The sequence below is a fragment of the Girardinichthys multiradiatus genome, chromosome X, assembly GCF_021462225.1.
Source record: "Girardinichthys multiradiatus isolate DD_20200921_A chromosome X, DD_fGirMul_XY1, whole genome shotgun sequence".
NCBI classification, from domain to species: Eukaryota; Metazoa; Chordata; class Actinopteri; order Cyprinodontiformes; family Goodeidae; genus Girardinichthys; species Girardinichthys multiradiatus.
In genome coordinates, this window is record NC_061817.1 from 28,098,146 (window position 1) to 28,124,643 (window position 26,498).

Genomic DNA, 26,498 nt, shown 5'->3' on the forward strand with positions numbered 1-26,498 from the left:
TCAAGCCTTTCCAGTCTGGCCCGAATGTGTCTCCAACACACAAAATGTGAGGTTATACAGTTTCAGCCGGGTGTCTAACTTTGACTGTCGTTAGCTGCATGTCATGGCGGAAAATCCGTTCCGGTTGGACCGAACTATCTCAACCGAAACAGACTGTCATCGTTTCTGCTGTTCTTGTTGTTATTGGAGCTAGCATTAGCCTTTTTTAAATTAGCTAACGTTGCTGTTATTTTACATAATTGATCCATCGCTGCAGGGCAGAAAGCAGGAAAACAAGGTAACTGTTGCCAGTTGCACAAATGAGCAATAACCAGGTTAATATCTAGGTTTCATTCTTTTATTTGTTTGTCGTTTGTAGTATTTTTTCTAAAAAGCAATTAGCTCTTGTGTGAGTTTTAGGAAGAAATCGCTCAGGCAAAAATGATCCCTGTATCTACGGTTAAGGTTAGCTAACAGACTCAGAGTTGTCTGCAGACTTTCTGTTTTGAGATGTAGCAGCAGGCAGCCGGTGAGCTGACCCTGGTTCAGCACGGCCCGACGGTCAGATTGAAAAGGGAAATCATGTCCTGCAAATCCGCCACCAAGGACAAGAAGTCCAGCTTCAGCAAGAAGCTGTTCAGGCGAGGCTCTGTGGGCAGTTTTATGAGCAGAGTCCTCAGGACGCTGACAGCCTTATCACATTTTGGATCTGAAGTTCAAACCGAGGATGACAAGGATGATGGAGGATTCTCCGCTTTCAAATCTGGGAATAAAGATGTTCCCATGGAGGATGGTGGGTTCCTGTCCGGAGAGAGAGTTCCCGGAGTGTCAGGTCTGAAAAACCACGGCAATACCTGCTTTATGAATGCAATCCTGCAGTGCCTGAGTAACACCGAACTCTTCGCTGAGTACCTCGTTTTGGAGCACTACAAAGGGGAGGATTTGGAGGAGGACAAGCCCAAAACAAATGGGGTTCATCTGCAGAAAAAGGGTCCTCTGGTCAAAGGAGAAGTGACCGAGCAGCTGTCGGGACTTGTACGGGCTTTGTGGACGTTTGAATACACACCTCAGCATAGCAGGGACTTCAAGGTAAGAACCGAAACAAGACAACAGTATGAATGGACATTAATGTGACTGTGTGCTCATTTTGAGGTACTTCAGTATGCAATAGACCTTCTGCTTTGGAGTATAACTATATATGTGCAAATTGGACATTTTTGTATGTATAGCAAAATTATGCCCTTCCATACGCTTAAAAGTGCTGCAGTGGGAAAATTTGTTAAGACTGAATGATACTGGAAAGTCATTTTAAGGTGATAATATTGTGAAATACCATGATGATATCAGTCCTGATAAATCATTATTACAGTGCTTCCAACTCTATTTCTTTTAGATGTGGATTTCTACTACAGTGAGACTGTAAATAGAAGGAATATATTATTGGGTAGAGATGCACCGATTGGGCCTTTTTGGGCAAAGACCGACTTCTAGCATTCCTTAGTAGTCTGATCTGGTGATTCCAATTAGTTAATTTCATTTTCCTAAAGAATATCAGTCATTAAAGAGTATGACCACTTGTTTCAGTAGTTTCAAAACCAATAAAGATGTCTCTAATCTTTTTGGGATTTGTATTACTCTTAAACAAACTGAATTAAAGTACATGCTATTGAAAACATTGGTCGTTTTTAGCTTTATCCCTTTTATAAATAGACGAAGAGAAAAAAATACAATTTTTCATTGTTTGACCAACTGATCACCAGTCAGAGCTAACTGGGGGAAAATGTTCAGATTTTGATTTCTGGTGTTTGATTGGTAATAATTATTGCCATGCAAAGTTCAAATTCCTAACACTTCGGATTTAACAGTCAGCAAAGATTGCGTTTCATGCGGTCATTTGTTAAATTAACATTGCACATGCTGATATTAGGGTGAGGAAATATTTAGAATATATTGTGTTTAATATAGAATAAGGATGAAACAAACAATATAAATGAATATGACATGCGTGGAATTTATTTTTCTGAGATTTGGATCAGGTTTAATGTACACAACCGGTTAAAAGTTCTAGAAGGCCTTTTTTATTTAATGGTCTTCTCTATGTTTATGATCCTTTCTGCTGTACATCGATTCTCACTAAAGGCATCAAAACTGTGAATGAACACATATGGAATTATGTAGCACACAAAAAAATGTAAAAGAACTTTAAATACGTTATATTTTAAATTCCTTAAAGTAGCCGTCCTTTGCTGTGATGACTGATCAATTAACCTTTGGCCGTCTATCAATGAAGTTCTTTCGAGACTCTTTGTTAAACCATTTCAGGTGACCACCTCATGAAGCTCATAGAGGATGGCAAGAGAGCAAAGCAGTAAACAAAGCAATGGGTGGCTATTTTGAAGAACCTAAAATATAAAAATGTTATTTAAAATTTTTTGTTTACTACATAATTCCATGTGTGTTCTTTTGTCTTTGGTGAGAATCTACAATGTAAATAGTCATGAAAGTAAAGAGACCCACTAAGTGAAAAAATGTCTAAAACGTTTGACCGGTTGTGTATTGCCCCTTTTCCACTGGCTCGATTTGGCCCTACTTCACTCCACTCGGCTCGCTGTGCCAGCATTTCCATTAGTGTTTTTTCCGTACCAGTGCCTAGTATTTTGGTACCCCATGGAGGAGGAGAAATGAGAAGGTTTTCGTTGAGACAGTGCATGGAAAAGCTAATGAAACTCAAGAGCAACTGCCATAATATTAAGGACCACAGTGGCCAGAGCAAGTCATACATGTAATTTTACCACCATAAACCATGCCTGAAGGCTGACAGAAAAGACAAGAACAAATCGGCTTTCTGAATTACACTCAGGCAGAGTGATGTATTTAATAACATCCTAAATCAGCTGATCACACATAAAATCAGCAGTTCAGAGGCACAAACATTCCTCACAAAACACACAAAATAAAACCACCATGAAACATGTTTGGTTTGGACATTTATTGACGGTCCTTAAGCGTACCAGCGTCTGCAGGAGGAGGGAGCAGGCAGAGAGCAACTGCCCGTAACCAGACTGCCTGCATCGGACCAAACGTGAAGGACGAGCTCACTGAATGTGCGGAGCACAAATATGCAAAATCCAACCTAAAACTAACTCCCAAGGTGATAAGTCTGCAGTTTTGCGCTTTTAAGTCCTTGTCCTTGGATGTCCTTGCCATGGATAAGAGAAAAACTTCATAAAGCCTTACAAACAAAATTTTGTCTTCAGGCAAACTTTGGAGCTTCACCAGTCCAGATAGCAACGTCTCTCCTCTCTGCTTCTGCTGCCACACCCCCCTCACATCAGAACCCCTGTCTTATTTTATAAGTTCTGGCTGGGCTGTTGTCCAGATATTTATCCTAGTGCATCATTTTAGACATAAAAAAACATAAGGCATTCTTGCATATACATATTTAGTTTATTTATGTTTGTATTTTCTATTTATTGTTTAGCATTTCACTTAGATTACTTTAATGTGACAATGTAACACAGTAACGTTAATAGCTGCACAACTGATGGCTGTAGGCGGCGCTTCAGCCGCCATAGCTTCAGGTCAGTGGAAACACAACAGTTACCGTAAAGCGAAACCGAGTGAAGCAGGGCGGCGCCGGCCAGTGGAAAAGGGTCACAAGTAATCAAATTTCAGCCTGTTTATAAAATTGGATTGATTTGATAATATCTTTATATAAATTGATCTGCTTGTATTGTTAAGTGCCCTGGCACGACGTTTGTTGTGAGTGAAACACTTAAATTGAACTACATAAAAGGTCTAATTTAGGGGTGCACCGATTGCAGTTTTCTGGCCAATCACAGATTACCAATCTTTAAAAAAGCCTGACCTGCCGATTCCGATTTTGGCCGCAACTGATTTTTTTTCATATTTGACACTGTCAGGTGTAATAAGGTCACAATACACCTTCAAAGTTCCAATCTTATTTTATTCAAAAACATTGAACAATACCCATGAAACAATACAAACTTGTTTTAGCTGCACATGAGGTTGTGCTCTCAAATATAAATGAAACCTTTAGAGCATTGCACTTCCTTCAGTCTTTGATTTTTCACATAAAAAAAAAAACAAAACTTGCACAAAAGGTTAGACAAGTAGATAAGATTGGTGGATAAAATCGGTTTCACATGCCAGTATTGGCCGTTCCCCCAAAATTAAGGAAATCAGGCGATCGATTGGCCGGCCGATCAGTTGGTGCACCCCTAGTCTAATTAATTTAGAGTTTTTGCCTGACAATTTATTGTTGAATTATGTTATTTGTTGCAGAATGCTGTGTCAAAGAATGCCACACAGTTTAAAGGGAACGCCCAGCATGATGCTCAAGAGTTTCTGCTCTGGTTGCTGGACAGAGTGCATGAGGATCTCAACACCAACAACCCTAACAGCAGGCCTGCTATTAAGGTGAACCTAGAAGCTATTAGAAGGATAATGAGGCACAGGCAGGCCTGAAATTTAAATCGGAAACTTGAGATTTTACTCCCAACTTTTCAGCTATCAGAAGCTTATTTATTTTGTGCATTATATTTAATCATATCACACAGTTTCTCAGTTTATGTTGCACGTTCATTTGATTTGTAGTTTGGCCGAATTAGACTTGCCCGATGATGTGATTTCCCTTGAATTAGGCAAAATAAAGAGCATTTCAAGGCAACATAGATTCCAATTATGACTAGTGAGAATAATAATTGATCTTGTCTCATCAGCCTCCCATTGAAGAGGATGACCAGAGCATAGAGGGGCCCTCTCCTCCCCTCTCTGCTGGGTCGTTTGTGCAGGAGCTGTTTCAAGCCCAGTACAGGTAGACTCAATTCCTTCAGAATCTGGCAACACTATCTCGTGATCACATTAAGAGATTTATGTTCTTTTCCCTACAGGTCTTCTCTTACTTGCCCGCATTGCCAAAAGCAGAGCAACACCTTTGATCCCTTCCTCTGTATCTCCTTACCAATCCCTCTGCCACACACACGGTGAGTTACTGTGTGGAACAGCAGGGAGAAACCAGTTTCTAGTGCTCCATTTACGGGTCCCTACACGTTCCTGACTATAACCACTAAACAGCTGTGTTTTTTTTCTTTGAAACTACACAAAAGTACACAAATACATTGCATGCATAGTCTTGAAAGCACTGTCACTTTTGACTTTACATCAAACATAATGTGTGTGCACGCACGTGTATGTGTTTTAAGAAGCTTACATGGGTGTGAAACAAAACTGAGGTGTGAGTGTGTGTGGTTTTAGAAGGAGGTTAACCTGTTGTGGCAGGAGGGCTCTGGGGCTAAAGGTGTAGGAGCATCAAACAGGTTGGGAAGGAGCATGTGCTTCGGGCTATAAACAAAAACAGTAAAGTGTGAACAGAGGGAGGAGAGAGTGAAGCATGCTGTTATGTTGTAGATCAGCCAGTTTAGCCTGTAAGCGGTGCATGTTTTCTCTTTAAGCTCTATGCTTTGGTAATTCAGTATAGAGGAATTTACTGGAATGTTTTTCTACTTGCGCTAAATTGCAACTTCATGTCTTTATTAGGAGTGAAGAAGTGATACGACAACAAAGTTAAAATGAGAGCAAATCACTTGAGAACTGTCAAAGATTGTTGGTTTACATTCTTAAATACACATTTCGAGAAAACTAGAAAATGTTAAAGGACTTAGACGTGCAAGGGCCACAAATCGGGTAGACTGGAGACCAAACAAACCTCGACATGACTGTTTGCGTATCAAGCATCATCTCTTGAATGGACAATTGTTAACCTAAACTTAGATTATTCAGTTGTAATACTCAGGAAATGATTTTCAACTAAAATTTAACAAAATTCATCAGGTTTACAAAAAGACATGGCAAAGAAGTGGGGAAGAGTTTTAAAACACAATTTGTGGATCAGTAATTTTACCATTGGCTTTAAAGAACTTGTTAATTGGAATGCAATATACTTTATTTTAATTTTTTTTTAACATTTCACTGTTTTCTTTTGTTAGGCCCTTGTATGTGACAGTGGTCTACCAGGGGAAGTACTCTCACTGCATGAGGATTGGAGTTGCTGTTCCTCTCAAAAGTACTGTCTATCGCCTCAGAGATGCTGTGTCACGTGAAACCAAGATCCCGATGGACCAGGTGCTATTCCCGTCTCTTTTCAGGGTCTGACACTGGGAGGCTATGTTACAGACACAAGGTGTCAGCTCAGTCAGTGTCTGTAAAACCAGTTCTGCCTGCAGCCAGATAGCAATGTGTAAATCAGACCAGTTTTTCCCAAAGCTGCTTATTGTTAACACTGCTGGAAATTGAGTTGAAATTGAATGTAGCTGATAGCAGAAGCAGTATGTCATTTGTTTTATTTTTCTTTTCTTTAGTTTGTGCTGACGGAAATGTATTATGATGGCTTTCATCGCTCATTTTGTGATGACGACGATGATCTTGATATCATCCAAGAGAGCGATTCCATCTTTGCCTTTGAGACACCAGAGACCTTCAAATTGGAAAACCTACGCACAAAAAGAGGCAAGTCGGGTACAATTTTAAAAAACAATTGTATTGTTATTTTCATTTTTTTTTACACCTATACTTAATGATACAGAACAGAAACATCAAAGCATGCCTTTTTTGTCACAGGAAGCCTTCTGGCAAACCTGAATCATAACAATCTGAAGTACGGGATAGAAATCGGCAGGACTCCATCCTTCATGCAGGGGGCAATGACTCCTGTGACTGGATCACCAAATAAAAACGTAGGGCCAGAAAAAATTATTCTCCTGGTGTGTAACAGAGCGTGCACTGGCCACCAAGCAAAAAGGTACGGCTATGAAATTTATCATGACTTTTAATTTTAATCAAACATCTCAAGAACAGATGTTTTTTTTTGCGAATCACATCTATACATTGTGTTTTATTAGGTTTGGCCTGCCTTTTGTACTGTACATGGAGCGCACTGTGACTTGGGATGCTTTACAAAAAGAGATCCTGGAGAAAATGCGGCATCTTTTGAGGCCCGGGGTCTACCTTCAGGTAGGAAGATGATAAATTCCTGCCTATTACATAGTTTTTAATCTTAAGACTACATTAAGAATCAAATTTCAACATTTTAGCAGTGGATGAATTCTTTTATTACAAAAGTGTGCTGACAAAGACTAATGTAGTTATAAAATAGAACATTTATGACAACAAGATCACTCTTTGTGTAGGTTGGACCTTTCAGTCTTCGTGTGGTTGGCGTTGTTGGTATTACCTACCTCCTTCCTCAAGATGAGAAACCACTGTGTCACCCAACTGTTGAAAGGTCAGTCCTTATAGTTAATGTCATATTTCATAAACTATGTAATAGATTGGACCTGTCACTTCAAATTTGTTTTCACATATAAATTCGGCCTAATTTTGACAGTCAAGCATAAGTCTGCTTAGAGTTTATTTGGTCATGGAAAAACACTTTCCAAAAAAGCATATAACTATAATGTGCATAACAATTCTGATAGCTTTTAGTAAATAAAAATTTAAACCTCAAAGATATTTTCTCAAAAGGATAATTTTATTTTTACAAATTTGTCTTCTGAAATTAATGTGACGTGTAAGATCCAGGGTTCCTACACAGTTGAATATCCAGCACTTAACTTATATGTTATACATTCACAAAGAACGGTAGTGATGTCTGGAAATTCGAGTCTGATAAAAGATGTAATTTTGACAGAAAATGTGTTGTAACCTTAGAGATGTCTGTGTAAATATACACAAACTAATTAATACCTGTTTTTTAAATAAATAAAATAATACCAGTCTCCTCTATATTTTAGTCAGGATTTTGCAATTTCCTTTGTGATTTTTTTTGCAATCAAAATTACTGATTTTGTGGTGCTACTTTGGAAATATTTGTAAGAAATTTGGCGATACTTTTTTTCTCATTACATTTCTGTTTAGAAAAGTGCTCATTTTAGAATTACTAATATAAAATGAGATAACATGTCTGGCATCAGTCCATTGATTTAATTTCATTGGTGCTAGCATTACCGTTACTTTAAAAAGTAAATAACAGGTAAATGAAATGTTTTTTTACTTGGTTTCGTTCAGCTGCTGCTGTGGTTATTCTTGCTTGTGATTCAGTTACTCAACACATTGATATTTGATTCCTTGTAACTGGTAGTCAATTGTAGACTTCCTTTGGTGGGCAAGTGCCTTATTGCAAGATGTGCAAAAATAATTTTCCACCACTCTCATGGAGAACAGAGGCATCCTGCTTTGATTGGTCCTCTGCGTATTTGTTTGACGGTAAATGTGACTTTTTGTAACTTGCTATATTGATCACAGATTAACATCAAGTAAGGCTAAGGCAGCATTGCAGTAGAAGTAAGAAATACTGCCACCTGCAGGTGGGAGTTAGCAGTCACTTAAACCCAATGTTTTTGGCCATTTTTGTGGAATGTTTGCTACAAACTCAAAATGATGTATTAGCACAAAAAAATCTGGGGATGGGTTGATTTTGCGTTACTTTCCACGATCGCGGAATCACGAAAAACTGGAGGGACTGATATTTGTCTCTGATCACATGCTCTTTCAGTTTTATTGTCTTTACTTATTGAGTCAGGTTATGTTGTCACAGGAATATGATTGTTAAGATGCCAGTTTAGCTTGTTCTGCTAATCCATTGGATTTTGCATGAATGAATGAGGACCAGTAAAGCGTGTAAATCCAGGTGTAACCAGTGAACCTTCTTGCTAATCATGTTGGGTTAAGTAATCCTTAATGTATTGCTACACACTAAATGATCTTTAAATAACATAATAAGAGAATGAATGGAAAGCATAACAGTAGTCTGTAATGTTTCTCGACACTATCTTAGATAAGGTAGTTTAATAACAAATGCATTAATAATGCTTGAAGTCAGATGCTGGTTATTTCGCGTCATAGCTGTTCTGTTTTTACAATTGAATTAGATTGTACCTCGGATTTGACCATTTTTAACAATTATTTATCCCCATTGTCCATTAAAATACTGATCTACTGTTAAAAATAAAGTGATAGGCCAGGGTTTAAGCAGTTGAGCGCATACTGGTGTTTGTACAGGAACAAGTCAAAAGAAGATATAGTGATATATAGATATAAAAAGGGAGTGAAATTTGTTAATGGGTCACTTAAGTAATTGCCGCTGTCTTTTTTATTGCAGAGCATACAAGTCCTGTGGACAAGGGGGACCCCCACATGTGAAGATTGTGGTTGAGTGGGACAAAGAGACCAAGGACTAGTGAGTTAAAACAACACAATTGAAATAACAAAGTTAATGCTGACTACTAAACGCCATGAAAAAGAGAGAGGATACGATAATGCAACGCACTATTTTGAAATGTAAAAATGTTATTAGTTAAACCCAATTGCTACTTTGATGTATTTTAAGACCTACAAGAACCTTCAGTCAAATTGGCTGTCTAAAGCTCCGCATTTCGATCCTTATTTTTACTTTGCTTTCTTTTTGGTTTCTAAGGTGACAAATATCTGGCCACAGTTGCAAGTTCATATTTTCCTAAACATCTCTTGTAGTGAAGAAGCTTTTGCAGTTTGACAACTACGTAGTAAAAAGTCATGACGACCTAATTTGACAAAGTTTCTGTCAATATTTTTGCTTTCAAAAGAACGTCAAACCTAGATTACATTCAGGACTCAGCCTGTTTCGAACTCTTTCACAACTGAACAAATACATTGAACAAATGCTCTCTGTTTGAACAAAGTTGTAGCTTTTAACTAAACAACAATGTTGAAGTTCCTCCTACACAATCAGATATATCTGCTGTTTTAATGTCATGCCAGCCAAACCGTGCTGAATCATTAATGCACACATCTATTCTTGTCTGACTTGGTCACTGTTTCTTTACATTTCTCTGGATCAGGTTCCTTTCGTTGACAGTTGTTAAATTTGGCTCTGAAAGAATTCTCCGAGGTGTTAAGTTTGAGGAAGTAATTGATTCGAACTAATTGCTGCCACATTCCTTGATGATGACCTGAAATGCAATATCAGTCTGCATTCCCATTATAATAACATCGACTAATAAAAAGGGGATTTGGAGACATCAAGGACTCGTTTTCATCTTGCCTTTCCTGTTGAGTGAACTGTTCTTAATTTTCCGCAGTCTGTTCGGCCACACTGAGGAGGAGTATATTCCAGATGCTGAGAGTGTCTATCTGCACAGACAGCAGCACCATCAGCCCCAGGCCTGCACCCTTGCTCAGTGCTTTCAGCTCTACACTAAGGAGGAGCAGGTACAACCCAGCAGTCTAATATCCTCTCCAACTGTTTCAGAATACTTCCTAAATGTGCCTTGGCAATAGCAGTTTAGGCAAAAAGGCTTTTTTGTTTTTTTACAGTTTAAAGTTTTCTTGAAATTTTCTTCAGTCAAAAGCTATTCAGTTTATGGATTTTAACTGTATGTTACTGCTGATGTTATGTTTCAAATTTACTAAAAATCTGGATGCAATCATTGTGGTTTAAGTTGCCTTGAACCGCTCTTGTGGAAAAGTGTAGTGGTGAAAATGTGGGCCTCATCCTGTGTGGAGCTTATTTTAAAAGCACTGTGGTTGAAACTTGTTTTTCTTTTTTGACTCTTTCTGTGTGTGTGTGTGTGTGTGTGTGTTTTAGCTGGCTCCAGACGATGCCTGGCGATGTCCCCACTGCAAGCAGCTACAACAGGGCCGGATAAAGCTCAGCTTGTGGACACTGCCGGATGTGCTCATACTGCATCTCAAGAGGTTTAGACAGGTATTTCAGCTTATCTGGTCACAAAATAAAGTTAAAATGGTCTCTGGGGTATATAGGTACATGTTAATAAATTAGAAAATCTATAAAAGTACATTTATTTCAGTAATTTCATTCAAAAAGTAAAACTTACATACATTAATTACAGACAGAGTGACCTAATTTACCTGTTTTTTCTGTTAATATTGATATTTATGGTTTGCTGCTAATGTTTCATCAGATCAACAGAAAATATTTTTTATTACATAGATATTATATATGGTCTACACAAGCATAGGGAAGGCTACTGATTTGAATGTTGTCTGGCAGTCATTGACACCCTTTATAAGGAGGGTAAGCCATGAAAGGTCATTTTGAGGAAGCTGGCTGTCCAAGCATATTGATGGTAAGTTGTGTGGAAGGAAAAAATGTAGTTGCAAAAGATGCTTAAGACCTCTTTGAGAGTCTTTGGGGTACTGTCAAGAGGTTGATGAGAAACAGCAGAGCCAACAATGCAGACAAGCTGAAGGCAGCTATGAAACCTATCTGGGGTTGTTTGCCATCTTGCCACGCTGCATTGCTGCAGTAACTCATGCAAAAGGAGCCACAGCCAAGTATTTAACACACTGAACTGTAAGTGGACATGCTTCTGAGAAGGCTGAGTTTCTGTAATAAAAAGTTGCTTTTATTGGTCTTATGTGTGCATCAGTATTTATTGCTTTGTGTTTTTGTGGGATTTTGATTTTATATAAAGCTTCTGAGGAGAGCTGCACAAAATATGGATTTACAGAGTCTCCTAAATTCAAAGTCTTGTATTTATGCAGTATTACAGTAATTTTGTCTGTGCCAGCAGACACGGTTGATGGAACTAGTCATCATTTTTCAGCTCCGACAGCAACTTTAAATTTACTTCAAATTCATGCACACATGCTGATATCTGGAGCATCCATATTAAGTGTCGAAAATGCAGCATGCTGCATACAATGTAACATCTTTATCAGTGGATGTGGGTCACTTTAGGGCCGTAGTTTGTTCAAATGGCAGTCGGATAACAGCCCCATCAAAATTATATGAACAACCGAACAAAAGCAATCTCTGTTCTCTGCAAAAAAAAATCAGAGTTGACCATGAAGACCTGTAGTGTGCATGTAGCCTACCTGTCCTTAATTCCCACACCTGATCTGTATTTTGTTGTGGCTGAGATGATAAAGCTCACAGAGAGTGGTGGGGACATTGCATTGGTAAAGAAAGAAAAGATCCAGGAAATGTGGGTTAAATAGTCCTGTCAAGTTTCAGCAAGTACACATTACTCAGATTTTTAGCAACCCAGCTTCTGAACATCTTGGTCATTGAAATTTCAGGGAGGACTCTGGTCCGACTTGTGAACCTTTAGAACAAGGTGGTGCTGAGGAAGACAACCTCTGTCATGTTACATTCAGACCACCCCCTCTTTAGAGATTCTTAGCTGCTTCCCTCAGGCTGTTGGTATAAAGTGCTTTCACTAAAGACCAAGAGACATAGTCTCTTTTATAGCTGCTGCTATGCTTAATAACATACAGTAGAACCATAATGTTTGCTGCCAGTACTGTTGCTCATTGAACTTAGTTGATTCTAACTAATAAAACCTGGGCTGTTCTGTGTTTTCGTTATTTTTGTGTTTTAATAAGTGGACATGCTGCTAATGTATTTCCCGTTGGGGGCAATAAAGTTGCCATTGAGCATAGATCTCTTCAAGTTAAGTAGATCCCATTTAGTTTCTTCTTCTGCTGTTTATTTTTTAATTGCCTTGCAATGTTTCATTTTCTACCGCTTATTCCATAGTGGGTCGCGGGGAAGCTGGTGCCTATCTCCAGCAGTCTATGGGCGAGAGGCAGGGTACACCCTGGACAGGTCGCCAGTCCATCGCAGGGCAACACACATACAACCATGCACACACTCATTCATACACCTAAGGGCAATTTAGAGTTACCAATTAACCTAACTGGCATGTCTTTGGACTGTGGGAGGAAGCCGGAGTACCCAGTGAGAACCCACACATGCACGGGGAGAACATGCAAACTCCATGCAGAAAGACCCCCGGCCGGGAATTGAATCCAGAACCTTCTTGCTGCAAGGCAACAGTGCTACCAACTGCTGCACGTTTCACACACGCTGGGGGTGGTTTTCCTAGCCTGATTTAGGGAGAATAACTGTTTTTTTAAGAGTGAGGGATTTAGTGTTGTTTATGTGTATTTTATTTTTATTTCTGACTAGAAGTTGACTTGAGAGCAACATACTAGAATTTCAGTGTTTTCTGTTTCTTCTGTTCTGTCTAAAATAAATATGATTATGCAAATCTAACCTGCTTCTGGGTCTTGGTTGGTTCTGTATTCAGGAAGGAGACCGGAGGGTGAAGATGCAGAACATGGTGCGGTTCCCACTGATGGGAATGGACATGGCTCCACATGTGGTCAAGAGAAGCCAGAGCAGTTGGAGTTTACCATCTCATTGGTCGCCATGGAGAAGGTCCTACGGCCTTGGAAGAAACCCTGATGACTACCTTTATGACCTGTATGCTGTTTGCAACCATCATGGCAACATGCACGGAGGCCACTACACTGGTAATGTATAAAGTTGCAGGAATTTTAAACATTGCATATTTCAAGATCTGAATGAATGTTTTGGTTGTTAATTTGAACCCTTTTTATTCTTTCTTTGTGTTCCCAGCTTACTGCAAAAACTCTGTTGATGGTCAGTGGTACTGCTTCGATGACAGTGAGGTGACACCGATTTCTGATGATGCTGTGTGTCAGCAGACGGCCTATATACTGTTTTATCAGAGAAGAACCGCAATTCCTTCCTGGTCTGCCAATAGCTCTGTCGCTGGTCGGTATCTTTACTATGCTGTCTGTACGCAAGCTAGCCATAAAGAGCTTTCAGTTTTTCTTGCTAAAGTTTACTGTTTTAACTTCACATGAGTACTTATGCGTTGCTGCCAATACGTTCTTGTTTATTTTAGCCGTTGGTTCCATACAGATGTTTTCAGAGATGATCATGTTTCAACAGAATTACTTGCAAACTTTGTATAAGAGCTAAATTGAATCCCCGCTTCTCTTTTACCCAGGCTCCACGAGCTCATCACTGTGTGACCACTGGGTCAACAGGTTACCTGGAAGCAGACCTGCCAGTTTGGCCTCTGGAGCTTCATCTAGACGCACGTCGCTGGCTTCGCTTGCTGAGTCAGTAGAGTTTCCTGGAGAACGTAATGAGGATGATGGTGAGGATAAACTTTCATTCACATTTGTGTGGGAAATGGTTATTGTTGATAGTGTCTGTTTTTTTTTTTTTTATTTCAACTATGTTCCCCGGACTTTAATTTTACATCTTAATTTTAGTCAATCACAAAATCTGGAGTTAGGTTTGGCATTGAATACTTAAAGTTTGTACAAACTACTTGTAATGCCTCCTGTCCAACAGATAGATTGTTGTTGTGGAGCATTAATTAAATAAAGAAAAGTTTTGATTTACAATGACTATAAAAAGTACGCACCTGCCTTTGTTGTTTTGCCCCTTTGTTGCTTCAATATTAAGTAAGTAAAACTTTGTTTAAAAAGCGCGTTTCAAGAAATAGATCTGTAATAGATAGAGCCTAAATGCTGTACATTAAACGTCAGTACATCAAAATACTTCATTAAAAGCAACAGTAAAAATGAGTTGTTAGATGTTTTTTAAAAGCTCAGCAGAATCCACAGACCTCAAACTACAAAGGAAGTAGTTCCAAAAGTCCCGGGTCTATTGCTGAGAAGGCCCTTTCATCTTTAGTTTTCACCACTGTCCGTAACACAATCAGCAGGCCTTGGTCACATGACCTTACAGATGTAAATGTTCTTAGATTTCTGCTGATGCTTGACCATTCAAAGCCCTAGAAGTGGGAACCAAGAACCAAGATCTTAAAGTGTACTGAACGGGTAGCGGTCAGAGGTGTGGCAGCAGCGTTCTGTGCAACCTGCAATCCAATGATTTTGTTTTGTTTAAGCAGGTGAATAATGAGTTGCAGTAGTCCAACCTGGAAGCAACAAATGTGTGAATAACAGTTTTCAGTTCTGTTTCTGAGATAATACTGCTTAGCTTAGCAATATTTTGCAAGTGAGAAATACATGAGCGAACCAGAGATTGAACATGACCATCTAAAGTAAAACCAGGATACTGATGGAAGAGTGGGGTGCATGTTCTGGAGGGGGCAAGTCAAAGCCCAGATCTTCATTAAACTTTATAGGAGCTGCTCATGTCTGCTTCCCAAGCAAGCTGACCGAACCTGATCTGTTTTGCAAGGAAGAGTGGAGAAAAACTGCAGTGAAGGCTGCACAATATATCAAATTGTTGCAGTATCCATGTATGCAATATCACAACTGCAAAGGACGGTTGCAGACAGACGAAAGAGGAACACGTGGGAATAATCGCAATCAATATAATTATCTTAATATTCAACAATCATAATTTCGTGTTTTGCTAATAATGTGCAGCTCTAAGCCAGATGTGCCTCTGATTGAGACGTATTCTCACAGACTCTAGTGGTGTGAATGCAGTTAAAGGTGCATCTGCTAAATACTGTGCGCAGGTGAATATGTATGCAGTCATTCATTTTATCTCATATATTTTTGATTAAGTGACACATTCTTTTTCGCTTTGATACTAGTGTTTTTTCTAAACACAATACATTTCATTAACCATGACTTCATTAATAAAAGCTTTCTTTTACTTTCTTTATAAAGCTTGACCTCGTCTGTTTTGTTTCAGTCTGAAATAACTGGGATAAAGTAATCTTGCATATACAGATGATGGATATAGTTTCTGCATTTAATATAGAGCTAATTACAAAGCCTTAAATTAATTAGATACATTTTTTATAATTGTGTCCTACTTTAGTAATCCCCATATAAGTTTAATATTGACTCAGTTTTTAGATATATGTTGTTTCTATCCCCTTCGACACTAAAAAATGTCTAAATGCGTTACTGTTTGTAGGAGGATTTTCTGTTCGTCCATTTGTGAGAAGCATCCAGCGACAGAGCTTGTCCTCGAGGTCGTCTATCGCCAGCCCTTTGGCCTTCAGTGACAGCGGAATAAAGCCCTCTTGGTCTCTTTCTGCCAAGCTGCAAATGAGATCCAACTCACCCTCACGCTTCTCCCTAGACTCTCGATGCTCCCCTCCTCTGGAGAGGATAGGGGAGGCAGGCAACGACAAGGTTTCCATGTCCTGTTTTGGCAGCTACAGTAAACATGAACGATACTTCGGCAGCAGGACTCCTTCCTCTATGATGGAAAGCAACTTTGGTGAGGACAGCAATAAAAGGTTCCTAGACATGATGTACTGCAGGGCTCCCACTCCAGTGGAAAAGAAGAGCAACAAAAACGACACAACTGAGAACAACAATGAGATCACAGCTATAGACCAAAACATGCAACCAACTCAAGCAACCCCCTCCAAAGAGCAGAAACGAAAAAGTAGCATCGGAGGGTTTACGTTAAAGTCCGAAAGCTCAGGCTCCATCAAGAGTTCCAACAAAGCAGAGCTAGAGAAGACCTCTAAAAAACGCCTGTGCTCAATCAATAAGAACCCAGCCTCAGACACGTCTTCCAGTACACCTGCAAAAGGCAAGAAGCTGAGCAACACCAAGGAGAAGACTGTAAATACTAAGAAAAGCACCTCGACACCCAGTGGAACTCCCTCAAAAACGAAGGATTCAAATCAAACTCCTGATGCAACTCCACAACATAAACCTTGCCTCCGCTCCACACCTCAGTCTTCAGCTTCTCCGTCTCCAAATGCAAAGAAGAACTCCAGCATTACTGAGAAAGGCTCCACAAGCTGCCGGAAACGACTGATCGAAAGGAGTTTCAGCAGAGATTCTATGCACACCAGCCCACTGGTTGACAGCCATCGAAGCAGCTGTGTGGCCCGCTCTTCACTTCCCAAGAATGGGGATAGTAATCGGCTTGAGAGGAGGTCCGTGAGGAGTTCCAGCAGCAGTTCTTCAGTCACTAGCCTGCGCTCACCTAGTGTATCCACCAGAGACCTGCAGCGTAGCACCAAATGCGAGGAGAAAGCATTGTCTTTCTTCAAAAGTGCCCTGCGACAAAGGGAAAGTCGCCGGTCAGCCGATTTAGGAAAAAGCGTCATGCTTACCAAAAAGGCTTCAGAGAGGACATGCAAGCAGAATGGGCAAGCTAAGGAGATAGACGGTAATAATCAAAAGACTGGAGATGCTGGGTCTTTGAAAACGTCTAAGGAAACTCTTGGAGGTGAGTCAAACTCAGCCAAGCAGGAGTCTTCCAAGCCCCCCAGCTCCCTTAGTCGCACTCTACTAGGAAAGTCCAAGTCTTCCACTTCTGATGTAAGTAGCAAGTCTCATACAGATGGGAAGAAGCCTCTAGAGAAGATGGCATCTTCCCGAAAGTTGTCATCAAACATGCAATCTCCTGCACGAACAACTCAGAGGCCTCAGTGATAGCAATGCGAAAACAAACATTAAAGCGGTTTCAGTTGGCACCAGATGTATTTGAGACACATTTTTTCATATTATGGTTTTGTACATCAGCCCTAAAATTCTTTGGCTTTGAAACTTTATTATTGAAGAAATTTCATTTTTGTTTGCTAAAGTAAAAACATTCGATCATCTGCATGTATGAGTTCATAGCACTTGCCTGATACGCTAACAGTAGTGGGTTGAACAGTAGCATACTGTTGGGTATTTTTTCAGCCTTAAATGCTTATTTTCTGAAGGCCTTCTGTAAATATTTGAGTAATCAATTGCAAAGAAAACAAAACCATAACATAACAAAATTAGCCTCTGGGACCAACTCTGAGTTAATAATTTCACAGACTGGAAAGAGTTTCATTCCAAAATATTTCTGTCTAAATTTCCTGTGTCATGAATTGTTTTGTCTGAACAAAACTGTCGACACATTTATAAATTAAAAACTCTAAACTTTTTAATTGAGAGCAGTGAAGATGCATACCGTATCTAAAACACTAACATTCTTGAAAGCTTTCGGCTTCGATGCATTGGAGCAGCATCAAATGAGTCTTTATTGTGAATATTAAAAGTCTTAAAATTAATGATGGCTTTAGACCAAAAAAAAAGGATGGAAGAAAACTCAAAATTGCTCTACAAGAGGTTTTTCAAAAAACTTTAGTTTTTTTTAAACGTAGTCTTTTGATAATTTTTTTTTTATTAAACAAAATGTAGTTCGGTTCTTATGTAATGGAAAAAGTGGAGGTTTTGGAATAAATCCCTTTTAAATTGAAGTTTATAAATATATAGATGTGTTTGTTGACATTAAATAAATAGCATCTGTTTGTCCCTCTATGAGCAAGAAAGAAAATGATCTTAAGCGCCTTTTAATGCTGCACATGGGACAAGAAATTGCCATTTGGCAAATTAGTCTTTTACTGTAAGCGTCACTTGTAGGAATGTTGTTCAGTAGCACTTTGTATATATAAAAACATATGATAAATATTACATATTAATTAGTTAAATATTTTAGGACGTATTATAAAGTAGAGTAAGCGGCCTTAGATAATGAAATGGCAAAAAGGGTACATTCATCTCAGTGTTTCAGGGGTCATCCAACTGGAAGAAATCTTTCCTTTAATACACCTGGTGCTGTTACAGACCACTGCTTCACTGGCACTGATGTTTTCTTTTTTTTTTTTTTTACAATTCTTTTTTTTCAAATGATGTTAAAACCTGTAACCACACTTTTCAATCAGCTACAAAGCTGTTGTGTTTTATATCATAACCTTTGGTACCTCATTGGAGATATCATCTTTGACAATATTTTGTGTTCTAAAGCCTGAATCTGGAGATTGATGATTTAATTAGCTAAATAACTCAGCAAATATTGTCTGGGAGTCGTCGTTGTGCACATGTGGACATGAATCCTGAACTTTCTGATCTAAGCTACTAGACAGGGCATGGTGGTTTTGCAATAAAACACCAGAAGCTAAGTAATGTGCAGAATATTCTCTATGCAGGAGCAATCGTTAGGGTTGCTGGACTTATTTTAGGCCGTTTGCTTTGTCATTGTAAAACTGTGCCGCCTCGTAAATCCGATGACAGCACAGGCTTCGTTTTCAAAGAATTAAATCAAAACTCAAATCACAAAATAGTTTTTTTTATTTTACATTTGGACTAATTGTCTTTCCTTGGCATTTGTGAAGTTTACCATGTTTCTTGGATTGTTTGAGAAAATGCCGACTAATTGAACCTGACTGCCTCATTTTAATGGTCTGTTTGGGATATGTCTTTTAAAATGGGACATAGACAAGGGACAACCTGGGTATCAAGCTCTTTTAAAAAGTTTCTGTAACCCGGAGTTGATGTTTGCCACTCAAAAGTTTTAAAAGAACTGTTCATGGGCGCACTAAGGACCGGATTGGTCGCTGTATTATACTACATCTAGACTGGTGAGTGAAATCAACGAAACAAAGAGATTGTTGACCTGATTCTTAGTGTGCTCAACCCATCAGTGACAGTGTTTCGTGTCTCTATTAAATACAAACATTAAGCAGTGCCAGGGAATAACTTGACTAAAGACAGCCCTACTTTGTGACCAATACAACTCACAGCAAATGTTTATTTAAAATGATTTGCCAAGTCTTTTCAATACAGAAGACTACAGTGATGCATTTGGATTTGGTATCATCCTCAGTTGTTGCCTGGTATGATGGTTCCTTTCTGTTGCACACCATAGAAATAACATGCAGTATGTTTAAATACTATGGGCACGTTTGAATCAAAGGAAAACTATCTATTTGTACATTTAGCTTTGACTGTTCTCCTGTTAAGTCTGTAACTGTTAGTATATATTTCAGAGCCAGTTCATTTCCATCATATATGTTTGTGTTTCCAACCATTTTCGAGTTCACGTAACCATAAAGCGGTTATTAAGGTGTGAGGCCCTTTACTTTTATTTTCAAATTTTCTATTAGGAGTGGAGGTGGCTGCTGGACAATCTGGTAAATTATATAAATGTAGATACTTTATTAAGATTATGTAAATATAAATAATTATTTTTAAGCCCATTGTCTTCCTAAAACGTTAGAGATTTTTATTTACCATCAAACCCCAAGTAAGACATGTGACATTTTCCACTGTTTCCCTTCCACTTTTATCACCACTACATCACTGACATTTTGTTTTTAAAACATGCAAAATACATTGAGATCTGACTGGTTAGAACATCTAGTTTAGTATTTAAATGGCAGGCAGCTAATCCTTTAGGAACTGGGCAGGTTCTCATTCGAGATGCAACTCAATAAATTTGAATTTAAATGAAAAGTTGATTTCGCTCCGTAATTCAGTTTAAAACGTCATACCATATCGATTCACTACAAACAGAGTGATATATTTCAGTCATTTATTTTTCTTATTTCTGATGACTAATGCTTACAGCTAATGAAAACTCAAAATTCCAAGACTAAGACCAATAAAGATTGGTTCCGCAAAACATTACAGGGCGTGGAAACTTCACACTTTACCTTAATCAACCTGGATTCTGTGTCTCCGCACTTTTCTTACGCAATTTGAGACCTTGGTTTCCTAATAAAATGCAAAATGTATTTCTTTATTTTTTCCTTTCACCTGAAAAGAGGACCAGCCCATTTTGTTTTTTCTTATTCCAGGTTGCCTCTGGTTTATGAATGACGTAACACAAAGAATGCAACAGTTATATTATACTTCTGTATGTATGTGATGTGACACTCTGATGCTGGATGCTCCATTTACTACCACACTTTTTTTCTTCCACTCAACTTTCTTTTGATATCCTTAGATACAACTGATTTTTTTTTTTTTTTTTTTTTTAATGAGCTGAAGCCAGTATCATCAACATTAACAGAAAAAAAAAAACACCTGGAATATTTTGGTGGCTAATTTCTATATTTGAGTTTCACTTTTTTGTATTGAATGACTGAAATAAATCAACTTCTTAATTATATTTAGATTTATGCACCTGATTTTTTTGAAGCTGCTGCTAAACATCCGATCATAAATGGGAGATGTGCATTAAGAACAAAAAATAGAACCAAGAACAAAGAAAACTTGGGATCCCCTGCTTATGATTTTATTATCCAACAGTCAGATAATGTGAGCTAAAAATGTAAACAATCCAAGGCTGAAAAACCAATTGATTGACCAGTTTTGATACCAGTTGAAGACATTCAGACGAACAGAATCACAATCTTTACACAAATCTTGTGTCTACCTTTCTGCACTGCAGTGCAGGTCTTTTTCATTTGCTGTTTCTTATAAACCTTCCATTGTACAGACTTCTAAATGATAAATGAATGCAGTATTGCATGAACACTAATGCATGTATTTCTTATCAACTATGCAAGAGTCTGCAGCTGTGTAACAAAGAATGCAATGCATGGCTGGTATATCCCATTGCTTAATTTGCACACCTTTCCTATATTTTTCAGAACTTTAAAACACAGAATACTTCATTTTCGATGTGTTTCGAAGTGTTTCGAATAATCTAATTTCTTCCTAGTTTTTTCTCACCTTTATTTAAAAAAAACTAATCTTTATGGGTGCTCCCGCCAGCCTGATGGGTTTTTGTCATCGTTTCACATTTACCATTGTACATCAGCAGAGATAGTAGTATGGATGTGAAAATCTATATGTTTTACTATGTCGTCTCATTATCTACGACTGTATTGTGAAAGCCTTTCATTAGTTTACTTCAGTAAAAAAAAAAAAAATAATTTTTGCGAACCCCTATTGCCATTTACTCTGCTGCATCAAAAATGTATAAAATATATCAAAGGAGCTAAATGCAATAAATAGAGATAGTAAATTTAGTTTTGTAATACAATATATACATATTTTAGTTTAATATTTATCACACATCGGTTGAGCTGTGATTTTGTTTTTTATTATTGACCTAAATTTATAGGAGGCCATTTTTTTCACTTGTTTGTGAACTTTTGTTGATGAATTGCATTTTTAGCCTCTCTGCAGCAACAAACAAGTCCACTCTGTTGAGATTGAATGGCATGTAACATATTTCCATACGCATTTTGCTGCTAAACTGAAGCTGCATTGAACCTTGAAACTTAGGTAGCAGCACCCTACATTTGAGTTACATACTTCAGTTCTGCAGATTCTGTGGCATTAAAAAAAAAAAAAAACGCCCTGTAGTGGTGCTCTTAAGTTTAAATGACTTGCAGTGATTTGAGATGGGTTTTCGAGGCATTGTTTTCTAAATGTAAGCACTACAGATGTAATCTACTAAAACAGTTCTCTAGCCTTAAGAAAAGTCACATTTAGTGGATATTATGTATCTTTGGATGATGCAGAATTTAGGAAGCTGTGTAATAAAGGAATGTCTTGAGTCTTATTTTCTGTTAAGCTAAAAATCATTCTGAATACAGAGAATGTCTGTTTTTCACTTGTTTGTTTTTTTTCTTTACATTTTTATACAATCCTAAAGCTGTTTTGTAAAGCAAAGTCTGTCGCAAATGTTGAGATTTGTTTACTTTTAAAGTCTGGGAATAGTTTTCTCCTTTTTCTCAGATTAATGACAGCTGAGTTGTCTGATCGTTGTTCTACAGCCTCTATTCCACAATATGCCTGTACATTTTTTTTGTTATACTGTTTTGTCATTACAGTTTTAAGCTCCTAAGTCGTTCAAATTAATTTATTTTTTCCGTTTAGTTTTTTTTCTATCATTTGCACTTTTATATTTGTTTCGTCCAAATGGACAAATATGTATATACTTTGTTAGTCCATGCAAGTACAAAATTAAACTTCTCATCAAAATATTGACGGTGTTTGGACTTGTTTTTTAAGGGATTTTGGAACTTGTATTTTTCACCACCAGGTGGCGCTTTCCTCAAACGAACTAGCCTAAAGCATTTCATCATTCATTTTGCACCTAAATTTGATTTGCTGTTACAGATATGTTGTTTGAGCATGTTTTGGGGATGATTAACGTTGCTATTGCAATTTCAATGTTTTTTGAGGTCATAGTTTGCTGCTTTGACCAGGTTTTCTCACTAATGTTACTAAATCTATTGTACCAGCATGAAGCTCATTGTTGATGTATTGTACATTCCAACAGCCCCCCCCGACATGTGTTTTGAAACCAGGCGTTTTAGCACACAATTATTGTTTTCCTGCTGCAGAGACTGTCTGTTATTGGAGATTTCAACAAAAGCCACACACAAACATCCCTAAATTTGTGGACAGGATTGTTATTTCAGGCTTTTCCTGGTCACGCCATTTTAGAGGTGCAGGAGCAAGGATGTGCAGATGCAAGCATGTCTGAGCTTAGCTTTTTCCAGAGAAGAGAATAATAATTGAACATCTTTAACTTCCCAGTTTGAAATAAGACGAGCGCAGTTGGGAAGTGCTGTTTGGAGATCACACTGCTGTTCCCCCATCTCATCGTTGGGGAATGTGGCCGTTGCATTGCACAGAACAAAACCTGATTCACACCTTAATTAAATTTTATCTGCATATATAGTAAATATGTAAAGGTTCAAAAGCTACAGGAAGAAAACTGACAGTTGTAGTGTTTGAAAAAAAAAAAATCTGGTGGAGATTTGTGGCTCAGAATTAAAACATTTAAAAACTTTGAGAATGCAGATTGTATTTTTTTTATTTTATGTAGGGCTGTCTACAGGGCTTTAAATATAAATTGTACTACAGGAAACCTGAGTAAGTTTTGTCATTTGAAATTGTCAAAAAGTCTGTCATGCAAGTTCAGAACATTTATGCAAGGGATTTCTGACTTGCAAAGTAAGAGAAATTACTATAAGGCAATAACTATTTTTAACTGATTTCGTTCGTTCGTTCGTCGTCTTCCGCTTATCCGGGACCGGGTCGCGGGGGCAGCAGACTCAGCAGAGACGCCCAGACGTCCCTCTCCCCAGACACCTCCTCCAGCTCCTCCAGGGGGAGCCCAAGGCGTTCCCAGGCCAGCCGAGAGACATAGTCCCTCCAGCGTGTACTGGGCCGTCCCCTGGGCCTCCTCCCGGTGGGAGGCATCCGGTATAGATGCCCAAGCCACCTCAACTGGCTCCTCTCAATGTGGAGGAGCAGCGGCTCTACTCCGAGCTCCTCCCGGATGGCCGAGCTCCTCACCCTATCTCTAAGGGAATGCCCGGCCACCCTACGGAGGAAGCTCATTTCAGCTGCTTGTATCCGTGATCTCGTTCTTTCGGTCATGACCCAAAGTTCATGGCCATAGGTGAGGGTAGGAACGTAGACCGACCAGTAAATTGAGAGCTTTGCTTTTCGGCTCAGTTCTCTCTTCACCACAATGGACCGGCACAGCGCCCTCATTACTGTGGCAGCAGCACCGATCCGTCTGTCGATCTCCCGCTCCATTCTTCCCCACTCGTGAACAAGACCCCGAGATACTTAAACTCCTCCACTTGAGGCAGGAACTCCCCTCCAACTGATTTCATACATTTTTATTTGAAAAGACTTTGGGGTGTCACTTCTATACATCACATATATTATAAATAACTTCAATATTCATTGCGTGCTGATATTTATAATACAAAAATAGCTCTAATTGGTTTATGAAATATGCATTTTGAAAGACTACTACATTTTTCTAAATCAGTTAAAATATTTATTATGGAGATAAAATCCCTGAAAATAAAACTGAAAATATCATTATATAGAAAGTTCATCATGAGCAACTTTATCCACATTTGTGGGAGTGATTAGTTTATATTAACATGTAACAATGCCAGATCCTAACAATACGTGAATATCTTCAAAAATAATTATTTTTATGTTCTTGCTGTATGCAAGTGAGTTGATATGATGATGACATACTTTAAAATTACTATTTAAATTTTTTCTTTATGTCTCAAAAATGAAAAAGCAAAAGCAGTGTTAGATGTATCTTAGCTCCTGCCTCTCTGTTTAGTTGTCATTATCCTGTTTATGAATGCTATGAATCAGACCACACAGCCAATCTGGACAAGATCCACCATCAGCACCAGATGCCATTTTGCTCTTATTTCCCAGTGCTTTTAAGTGGAGTCAAACCAGTATCTGACTCATCTCTCATGATCAGTTAAGTCCCCGGTGGTGCGGTGGAGTTACTCTGACAATCCGCCTATGGTTTTATCTCCTTTGTCCCCTCTTTTGACTCCACCCTGTAGAGTGCAGAGAAATCAATAAGAATTGATTTTACAAGGCAGGAAAAGGAGGTTAGAATTCAAGGGAAGGACCAGGGGAAGACGGAGACAGAGAGGCACTAGCCGAGAGGTGAAAGACCCAAGCAAAATACGTATGTGCTGGCACGGATAAAAGTCAACAACACAAACCTGTCTGTAACAACAGATCATTAGGTGTTTTGCCCTCATAGTGGTGAGACCTTAGAAAAAGGGAAATAATGACAGGTGTAAACAAAAAATAAGAAATGTGTAAAACTGCAGCCAGAGTGCAAGAGCTATTACAAAAAGCAAGCTTTATGGCCATTTAGCTCATAAAAAGCTTATTTTTCTTAATTTCTGCTTCAGGTTAGGAGAAATATATGGTCGACTCTTGAATTGTTCTGCCTCATAATTAACATCAGCATGTAGCTAATCCATCTATAACAGCTTGCTTTTACTTTGACACTGCTTGTTTATTGGTTTTTTTTTTTTCACCGAGTCAATCTTTACAGGAACATGTTCAAAGGAGCCTAAGAAATCATCAGACTCTCACAGCAGTGAGGAAGGGCTGTTTGATTTCTGTTGAAGGATCTGTCTGGGGTCCAGTGGGTCAGCGTGGCTGACAGTTTAGAGATTGATAGTTGAAATCTTCCCCAGGCGGAACAGTGTTGGACAGTATGACCAGTGATCCAAGACACCAGAGAAACAGGGTGGAGGTGATACAGCCGCAGATGCATTATATCCCACAGTGAAGTGTGTGTGTGTGTGTGTGGTCTTTTCACTGAAGGCCACTTCTCCCCACCTTCATCAAGACAGCTGAACTGTACTCAGCACATGAAGAGTTAGACGTAAGCACCACTGAAAAACCATCAGACTCAAGATGGGTTAAATTTAAAAGTAAGTGGGAAGCTATTTATCCCCTTCTTTCGTTTCTTGTTTTCTGTATAATTTTTTTTTATATCATTCCCTGCTGTCATTTCCTCTCCTTCCTTATCTTGTGTTTTCAGACAAAGCAAATACCCCCTGATAGCAATGCGATAAAACACCACTCTTTCAGATTTCGATCAGAACCATCCAAACAATGGGTTGATTTTAATATAGATGTGTGCGCTCATGAGCACCCAATCACAAAGCTGCTGGGGTGTTACTTTTTTGTAGTTTTTCTTCACCGTTAAAGGAGCTATTTGTTCAGCATCACAACAGCTCCTTTAAAAGTGGAGATGGACCAGAAAGCTTGGGCCCGGCTCACCTTAAGATGCCTTCAGCTGAATCTTAAAGCTTAAAAAAAATTATTTTTTCACACCACCTCTATCTGCTTAATAGAACATCTAGGTTCACTCTTAAAATATACACCAGATCAGTTACTTAGATGCACATAGTAATTATTCAGATCTATTTTTAAGATGAACAGCGGATCAGCATGTCAGTGGGCTGTAAATCCCGTGAGTTTGCAGAAAAAGGATGGAGTGGGCAGTAAATATCCCATTTTTTGTTGCTGTGGTTGTCTGAGCAGACAGGTGTAATGACCCTTTATACAGTTCAGGTGATTTCTGCTGACAGCACTTTCTATGGCATCCCAATTACAATGATAGACTGTTTTTTTATGTTTGGCTGTGG

General features: G+C 38.6%; 1 protein-coding gene across 1 annotated transcript; it reads left to right on the forward strand.

Moving 5' to 3' along the window:
• On the forward strand, window positions 1–22,527 carry LOC124863391 (ubiquitin carboxyl-terminal hydrolase 31-like). Its single transcript, XM_047357751.1, has 16 exons — window positions 1–1,068; window positions 4,285–4,419; window positions 4,722–4,816; window positions 4,893–4,985; window positions 5,988–6,123; window positions 6,360–6,507; window positions 6,619–6,799; window positions 6,900–7,011; window positions 7,188–7,282; window positions 9,158–9,235; window positions 10,116–10,245; window positions 10,622–10,741; window positions 13,092–13,317; window positions 13,424–13,582; window positions 13,821–13,973; window positions 15,722–22,527. Exons 1-16 carry the CDS (start codon window positions 562–564, stop codon window positions 17,203–17,205), a joined length of 3,852 nt encoding a protein of 1,283 aa, XP_047213707.1. The 5' UTR covers window positions 1–561; the 3' UTR covers window positions 17,206–22,527.
• Window positions 22,528–26,498: the final 3,971 nt, after the last annotated feature.